At 45.7% G+C, this 9,053-nt stretch overlaps 1 protein-coding gene across 3 annotated transcripts in view; it reads right to left on the bottom strand.

Annotated features, from left to right (window-relative positions):
* Window positions 1–333: 333 nt before the first annotated feature.
* Window positions 334–9,053, bottom strand: part of SLC39A14 (solute carrier family 39 member 14) — a 40,616-nt gene continuing 31,896 nt past the window's right edge. For all 3 annotated transcript variants that reach the window (XM_039868069.1, XM_039868067.1, XM_039868070.1), the window contains exons 5-9: window positions 7,439–7,561; window positions 6,522–6,710; window positions 6,186–6,393; window positions 5,059–5,243; window positions 334–3,470 (exon numbers count right to left, since the gene is read on the bottom strand). In XM_039868069.1, coding sequence (XP_039724003.1) covers window positions 3,324–3,470; window positions 5,059–5,243; window positions 6,186–6,393; window positions 6,522–6,710; window positions 7,439–7,561 — 852 coding nt within the window. In that variant the 3' untranslated portion in view covers window positions 334–3,323. The remainder of the gene's footprint in view (window positions 3,471–5,058; window positions 5,244–6,185; window positions 6,394–6,521; window positions 6,711–7,438; window positions 7,562–9,053) is intronic.

The raw sequence follows: 9,053 nt of genomic DNA, 5'->3' as shown, positions 1-9,053 counted from the left end.
AATCTTATGACAGGACTTTTCCATGTAAGACATAAAGGAGATGTGGTTTAAACGAACCAAGTATACTAATCAAGTTTCAAGTTGTGGATTTATACAAGGGAAAAGTGTGATGAAACTTCTTCTATCATACAACCTCTGCGAAGTCATGGTCCCCATAAAAAATAAATTAATTATTTAAAGTGAGCATGTTAGGATATTTAAAGCTGCTTCTAAAATCTCTTCAAATACAAGCTGGTCCAATAAAGCAAAGCTTTGTACGTCAGTGAGATGCCATCGCCACCTTGCGTTTAACAGGCTTCATTGCACTCACATTAATGCAAAGATCACGAGGGATTCAACAGTTACAGAATATAGCTTTATTTATAGATTCTTACAAATAAAACATTTAAAGTCCATATAACTTAAGTTATTTTCTTTTCTAATTTATCCTCATATCTCCTGAGTTATTTTTAAAAACACTGTGATGGAACTGCAGAACTGTAAAAGGAAATATGAACAATAAAAACCTAACCTCTTGCAAAAATCAGACAACTTTTCATTATTTAAGCAGATTTCCGGCATACGACCATCTCTTTGGAAAAGGACTTACTAAAAACAAGTCTTAGGATACCCATTCAGGGAAGCTTTCTTTTTTTAAACCCAGGGTGAAGGACCAATATAGGAAAGCCCCGAGTTGAAACTAGGCACAAAAGACCTTTGGGGGCAAAGATGAAAGGCAACCTGCAAGCCAGGGTGAGGGCGAGAAGCAGCAGAACCCTTGTTCCTGGTTCATGACACAGAATTTTCCAGCACATGACACAGAATTTTCTCATTATTGTTAATAAGAGCTGGTCCATTAGGGGAAAGGGGGGTGAAGAAGTCCTCAAAACTCACTATTCCTCAGACTTCTAATATGCACAAATGCTTAAAACAGCGAATCTAACTCTTAAAAGTCCAAAAGAAATGGTCACATTTTCAACTCATGAGCCAATGGCAACATCACATCAGTTGCACGATTTGAGTGTTTCTAACCTCCTAAGCCCAGCCAGCACTGGCCTCCGCACTAGTTTAAAGAGAATTTCCCTTTGAGGCAGCTGTCTATGAAAGGAAGGTTCTTAATACTGACGTGCAGGAAAGGGAAAAGCACCCTACTACTTCATATTTTATTTTTTAATTTGTTAAAGATTACATTTTTGAGTTCTTCTAAATCTAGAAACCCACTAACTCTAATAGTATTTTACTCCAAGAATAATGGTATTTGTAAGGAATGACGGATCTACAGGGAATGCTAAAATTATAAATTTAATACATCAATGTGAATTAAGGAAAGCAAAATCTTCTAAAGTCTTGAAGTTTGAGTGTTATTTTCTGCTAGCTCCTGAAAGCAATTTGGGAAAAATAAAACAGAAAAGACAGAACTGTTTTAAAACAGTAACAATAACAATAATAATATAATAAAAAGTTAGATTCCAACATTCAAGGAATTGGTTCTTTGGTAAAACTGGACCATAATCCTATCAGGAGTCAGTCCTGATATTTAATCTAGATTCTTGAAAACTATTTTCCTCCTTCAGCCCATTCATTCTCAAATCTATCAAAGTCGACAGGCAAGGGAAGGAGAATTTACAAAGCATCATCAGCAGTTTTCCTGCTCATGTTCTTTTCAAGAATATTCCTGGTTTCAGGGATGCTTCCCAAGAAGAAGAAGAAGAAGAAGAAAAAGAAGAAGAAGAAGAAAAAAACAAAATAGAGGCTGCTTTTTAATTACTGTATAGTGGAAAGTTTTTCTGGGTAAGAAGAGAAAAACACACAGGTGTTGGCAATGAACCAGCACTCGTCAGTCATGCACACAAATCAGTTTGCCAATACAGCCCCTGGGCTGCAACTGTGGGCACCACTAAGAAAGGCTTCTGGAGAGACTGGCTCCCCAAAGTGGCTAAAGAATCTTGCATTATCAATATGATAATAATAAGTCAATTCACCTAGTGAACCTGGAGATTAGCTCCCCTCTGAGCCAGAGTTCCAAGGAGAGGGCTCCACAGTGCCCGAGGCCAGCCTACAGTCTCACAGACAAACCTATCAATCCATTCTCTGAACAGAGTTAGAGCAGTTAATATTCAATGCAATACAGGATTCGCCCTTTCTTGTTTGGGGTAAAGGAAGAAGGTCTTTAAACCCACTCACAGCATAATCAGCAGGACTTCTGTTCTGCAAGCATCTTCAGAGCTCAACCCAAGTTCTGGACCTTACGTCTCAGAGTTCTATTATTCAGACTTTTACTTAGGCAATCAGCAAATCCTGAGTGTTGCCTGCACTGATTCCTTTTCTGATTACCCTTGTCAAAAAGAGCACGAGTTGCACTCTGGTTCCACAAGTCGACTTGCCACTTTGCAGCAGACCTGTTGGCCAGGGGAGGTAAATTTGTGCAGTCTCCCCTCTGATATCGGCATCGTCAATGTGCTCAGAATGTGCTTCTAGCAAGGCAGCTATAAAGTCTCAGAAGATGGGAGTGGGGAAGGGGAGGTGGAAAGCACAGCCAAACCAGTTGATTTTCTGCAGGTCGTCCTTCTCTGCCCTCCATTCTTGTTAGTGTTAATTCGGAAGGAAGGAGAAGTCCAGACTACTGAACCTACATGCTAGCCGGCTCTCCCGGACGGCCGGGAAACACCAGGTGCGGGCACGAGAAACCGCCAGGACAGGAAACACGCCATCGGCTCTACTTCCCCTCTTTCAGGATGAGCTCGCCTCCACTCTCGCCCTACTCATCTGTTCCGACTTTCAGTTCCCTTTGAGAGAAGAGGCAACTGAACAGACTGAAAAAATAGGAGGGATCCTGTCTCCTGTACCTGTTCTCTAAAAACTAGGTGAATCCGCTTAAAAATGGTTCATCTCGAGGTCCAGGATACACATTTAGATTCATGGGCCCTAAACTATAGATTTGCCTCCTGATAGTTCTAACCGGGCTATGACTGCTGACTTTATTTTCGCATTGTGGGGCAAAGGAATCGAAATCTCTCAGCACTGGTTCAAAGAGGAAGAGGCCAGGGTAACCGGAGGAAAAAGTTGAACTTGTCTTCTAAGCTGCATTCGGGTCTCAGAGTCGATCTGAGAAGGAGGGAGAGGAAAGGGAGGGGTGCTGCCTGGAGACCGTTGCCAGGGCAGCTTATTACTAGGAGAGAGCATTTTCAAAACAGCTGACATTTAAGTGCAGAAATACAGTCCGTGTCACAGTTTTTAGTATAACTGACTTGCTCGAGGCACTCCGCGGATGACGAGTCCTCGGGCCAGGGATCAGGCGGCCAAGGGCCCGATTTGCGACCGCGCAGGCTCCTGCGGGGCTGTCCCTACCCGATCTGGATCTGCCCCGAATACATGGTGAGGACCAGCATGATGGTGAAGCCAGTCAAGAGGCCCAGGTTCTGGATGATAAAAGGGACGAAGGTGCTGCCCTTGCTTTCATCCTCCTGGGAGACTTCATTCATCTCGGGGAACTGAGGAAGAAGAGAAAAAGCGAGAGAGCTGCAGTTCCTCTCCTAACCGTGTCAGCCCAGGAGAATTCAGTGGAATGTAGATGCTACATCGAATAAGTGCTATCGCATTTATTATATTAACATTTATATTAAAATAGTAACGTAATTAGTCTACAACATATGACTATTATGATAGTTAATATTATTACTGGGGTGAGAATTACATAATAAATAATTAAGAGATATATATATATGTGTATGTGTGTATTGTTATGTGTGATGATAGCGTGTGTGTGTGTATATCTATATATATATATATAAATTGGTTTACAAAGAAAATTAACAGCAACAGCCTCTAGAACTTGATTAGAGCCTTTCTTTAATCAAGGTGGTCACCACTACAGCTGAGCCCTGAACGACATGGGGGTTAGGGGTGCTGACCCCTGTGCAGTCAAAAATGCACGTGCAACTTCTGACTCCCCCAAAACTTAGCTGTCCCTCAGGATCCATGCGGAACTGGTTCCAGGACCCAGCCGTGGATACCAAAATCCACAGGTGCTCAGGTTCCCCATACAAAATGGTTTAGGTCAATGCATTCGGTAGGCCCTCTGCATCCGTGGATTGAAAACAGTAAAGGTGTTTACTGAAAAAAAAAAAATCCACAGACATGTAGACCTATGGAGTTAAAACCCTTGCTGTCGAAGGGTCAACTGCACGTCACAACTACTGGGGTAAAGCAAAGTGCTGTACGTGCACGCAGCCCTGGACGTGTTTAGATGCTGGCTAAAAATAACCGCTTTGACAAAAATAAACTTTTTATTGGAATCCTTAAAAACACTTAAAAAGATATTTCTGCTACCAAAATGTTACTGTGACCTCTTTGGGAAATTGAGCAACTGTGTTAAGGGGCCGGAGATCGGAGCTATGACTCAGGGCCTTTTGCCGCTCGCCAGCAGGGCAGGTGACGGTAAGGAGACCTTCCAATTCCAGTACTGCAAGAAGGTCTCCTACCCACTGGGAGGGCTCCCCACCACAGACTCTAAAATGTTCCCATGGGTGAGGCTGGACCATGGTCTACTGTCATCATCTCATCAAAAATATGATTTTCAAAGGCTACAGAAAATAATTCATGTAAACATACCAAAGAACATGTCATGCCAACAAACGAGGTTACTTATACAAAAGACATGACAGATCAGGTATTTCACAAGCAAACTCAAGATCGATTAAATGGTTACATCAAATGTTAGCGGGTCCAGTACAATGTATACCTCCAGCCACTGGTGATAATGCTTTCCACTGATCTATACTTATTCTATAAAACTTAAGTATTTAAAAGTAAGGACCCTGGAGCTGAATTTACTAATCATTTTCTTTGATGACATATGCTAATAGGAACGTAAGCTTTCCTTCTTTAAAATCTAATGTCCCCTTAAAAATCACCAAATTATACACCTGAAGTAGGTGAATCGTGTGGTATGTGAATGATTCCTCAATAAAGCTGTTTATCAAAAACAAACTAATATCTCCTTAGCTGTCCTCCCGTCCAGTGACTTTTTTAATAACCTGGTCTAGTTCGTCTACATGGCATAAACTACGGAACACTTACCATATCGGCCAGGGAAATATACAAGAACATTCCTCCAGCCAGCGCGAAGATCCAGTTGGCAGAGAAGTGGCTGCCGGCCAGGATGCCAAAGCCCAGACCCACGTAGCAGCAGCAGGCGGAAAGGAAGTTGAAGAAGAGCGCTTGCTGGAGGCTCATGCCAGCATTGAGCAGGATGACAAAGTCTCCTACAGCGGCAGAGAGAACAGAGGGGAGGGTGTGGGCGGAAGAGTCACGCTAGGTCGTGGGACAGAGAGCACGATGAGGACAGACTGCTTAAACTGGATAAAGTCTGCGTGAAAATCAAGACCACCCCAGACGTGAGATCGCAGTGACAAGACCAAGGCACCCTTCATCTTCACGTCCAGGAGCTGTCCCTGTTTGCAAACCTGGCCATGTACGTCTAGCTGAGAGGCGACAAATGATGTAAAATAGACAACCAGCAGGCAATGGTGTCATTTCTCTTCTGACTGACGGCGAAATGGGAGGAGCTTCCTTCCTCGTAACCGTAATAAATTGTATTTTTAGGAAACAAAACTGAGACTGAGAGAAGTTAAGCAATTTGCCCAAAGCCACAAGCCAATAAATGGCAAAGCCAGGACGTGACCTTGAGTCTCTGAGCCTCCAAAGTCTAAGCTTTTCACGCTCCCTCCAAAAAAACTAAAGGCCTCCCAACAACCCATGGACTTCTCCCGCCCAGCAGACCTCTAACATGCACCTCGGCCTCTGGGAGGTTAGTAAGATACAAGAAGACTCACGCTGAGCACTTAGGACAGTGTTTGGGACATAGGCAGTCCCTTTCACTATTCTCCTCCCTTCTACCCTCATGACATATCTACGAGGCAGGTCCTGTTGTCAACCCCATTGTACAGGTGAGGAAACCGAGCCACAGGAGATGGAGGTGAGGGAAGACAGATATCCCTGTAAAAACCTCCATCATTTTCGATGATCGATTTTCAATTCATTTAACTAAAACGTTAACGGTTAGATTTCACATCGCATAGAGAACGTATGTATTCATTATGATAAGTGTTTTGAAGTGGGGGCAGGGGTCAGCTACATGAAGGCTGCTGGTGCCAGAAACCCAGGCAACGGAGCGGAACGGGGTTGCGGGGGCCGTGCGCACTCACCCAGCTCGTGTGGGAACTCCTCACAGAGGATGGCCACCGAGGTGCTGATGCCTTGGAAGACAGACACGGTGAAGGAGGCCCCAATGGCCAGGCCGTCGATGAAATTGTGGAGGCCATCGCTCAGGGTGATCATCCAGGCCAGAGTGCCGATATCCGAGTAGCGGACGCCTTTCAGCCAGTAGCAGGCACTTTGGGAAGCCTGCAGGTCCTAGAAGAAATCCCAACCCCACGGCCCCCTGGTCAGAGGCGGGGACAATGGACCTGCAAGGTAGGCCTGAGTCATCGAGGCCATTACCGCTTACAGGCCCCCAACCCAGCAGCGGGTGGCCCACAGACCTGGACAGAGAGTGAGCCCACGATGACCTTCCCGTCCATCACGGAGGCCTTGCCGTCCAGCTCGCCGCTGCAGTGCTGAGGGATCATGTGGTCCAGGTCCCCATTCTGTAGCTTCTCCGTCACCCCCTCCTCCTGGTCCTTCCTGGATGGAAGCGTCTCGGAGGTATAATGGCTATGTCCGTGATGATGCTGGAGGGACCACAGGGAGCACTCAGCGTGACACTCGCCAAGCCACGAGGCCTCCTGAGTGTCCAATCTAAGCCGGGGCCCCAACTCTGGGAAGGCCCCGTTCCCACTCCCAGAACAAACGCAGCCCGATGATACACGCAGAAACAGAGGGCCAGGTGCCAGAGAGCCGAACCAAGGTGAATGTGAGGGCCTGGCTCAGGGGTGATCGGGGGAGTGGATACTGCAGCGGTGGCCACAGGATCCACACGCGCTCCAGCAAGGTGGCACCGCTCAAAATACTTAGAGCTCCTCTTTTGCAATAGCTAATTGTAGTCGATTCGGCAACTGTTTTGGGGATAACTACACACCAGGCACTAAAGGCATCTTTCTGGAACTATGCTACAACAATCAGCCCTATTTCTTTGCGGTCACACTTCATACACAGTGCATGTCCAGCCCCTTCTTTGTGTCCTAAAGGCATAAAAGTATGTTAAAGAAATAAAAGAGAGGATAAATTACTGCCTAGTAAAAGGCAGCACAGGCCAGAGACCAGGTTTCTGGTCCGCCCTCGCCCCCTGCTGGTGTCCTCATGAGACGAAATGGGGTGTCTACTCATGAAATGGGTGGGCTTCACTCCTCCCAAGCCCACTGTAAGGGTGCCGAGGTGACATCACCACTGCAACACACAAGCGTTTCAGAGACAGAAGCTTTCCCCAGAAGTACCTCCTTTACCAACAACTGGGCCTCACCTCATTTTTCTGCTTAAGGAGCATCTTTAAGATCTTCTCTGTGAAAAAGAAAAGATAGAAGCCCCCAAACACCACTGCGGACTTGGAGACGTAATAATCCTCCAGGGGGTTGAAACCAAAAGCCTGTGGACCCAGGAAAAGAAAGTGAGTTTAAGAAAAAGAAAAAAATCGCCCCTGGTCCCCTCTCATCGCTTAACCACTTCCTTGATTGTATGAAGGAGAGCGACGTGCCCACTGGGGTAACTGCCATCTACCCGCTCCTGCGAAAGCCAACCCCTGATGCTTCCCGAACGTCCCCTCGCTAGCTTATTTTCTGATGCAAAAGACAGATCATCTTGAGAACTGGACTGTCAGGAAAAACAGCCTGGATGTGGTTTTCTACTTTTTAATGAGGATCGTCTCCACTTCTCTTGGTGCTTTGCTACAAGGGCAGACTCTTCTGGCACACTCGACATTTAAAGAGAAGACGCTGTGTTTATTTTCATTGTTATCGTATGTCCCTGGCCGATCTGCCTGTCAGCACTAAGGGAGGCGGTGTAATTACACTTTCCAAAATGGGAAATCCACTCCTCGGTTAAATACTAGGAATTGCGGCGTCTCCCTGACCGCAGACCTCCGGTGTCCACAAAGCCCAGGAAGCAGACCGTGTAACTGCATGTGTCAATCGTGGGGGTTTTGTTCTGAGTTCTTTTTGGAAACTCTTATTATGGGGGAAAAAAAAGAAGAATCCGCTGGAAAGCAGACAGTAGAAATCAGGAGAATTCCACTTTCGGGGATGCTCCTGACTTGTGGGGGGCCTTGGGAGTGCCTGGTGACCTGCTCCTCAGTTTTCTTACAGGAAACTGCCCTCTCGAATGAAACCTAGCCTTCTCATGAATAAGGCCCAAGATAAAAGCGATTATAAGTCCCAAGAACTCTGGGCTGTTTAAAAGGTCAGTTTTTCCTTTCTGTTTTAAAGGGACAAAATGCCACCTCTACCTACTAGTGTAGTTTTCTAAGAGACATAAAGATGAAATTCTAGAGTAGAAACAACACATTCAGGTCGACTTTCCAGGACAGTCAAATCATCTCAGGGAAAAAGTGGAATGAAAACAGGCGACGAACTGTTCTCCACCAGAAGCCGTGACGGATGGGCACGGGACAAGGGCACGGCTTCCGAAATTATAAACTTGGCCTCTGGGATATGGGCTCTTGTGACCGTATCTATGAGACAGGTAAAACAGTACTTATTCTCTAGATGTCACTCAGTTGAGCTCAAAGTCAACTCAGGAAACGCAGAACCACTTCTGGGAACATTAAGTGCTATAAGCAGCACGTGAAGTCATCTTTTCACTTCAGCTACGGCTCTGTCGAGGCCTGTCAGACCACCTAGGGTGCAACGCTCCGTGCTTACTGTCACTGGCAGTCTACTGCAGAGATTACACCAAATCAGATAAAACAACTCCGCCAGGGCCGCCCGCCAAAAGTCATCAAGACTGAGCTCTCTCCTCTTCTGTGGACTATTTTATTTTAATCACCTTTGCCCCCAAACGGCCTACTGGGGAGAACTGATCTTTTTATTGACCTATGAATTCTGTTGACGTGGTTTTTGTGTGTATGTGCCAAAAGCCCGAAA

This window comes from Pteropus medius, unplaced genomic scaffold (assembly GCF_902729225.1).
Source record: "Pteropus medius unplaced genomic scaffold, Ma_sr-lr_union100, whole genome shotgun sequence".
Lineage (NCBI taxonomy): Eukaryota > Metazoa > Chordata > Mammalia > Chiroptera > Pteropodidae > Pteropus > Pteropus medius.
Note: the sequence above shows the minus strand (reverse complement) of the source record. Positions and strands in the feature narration are given on the sequence as shown.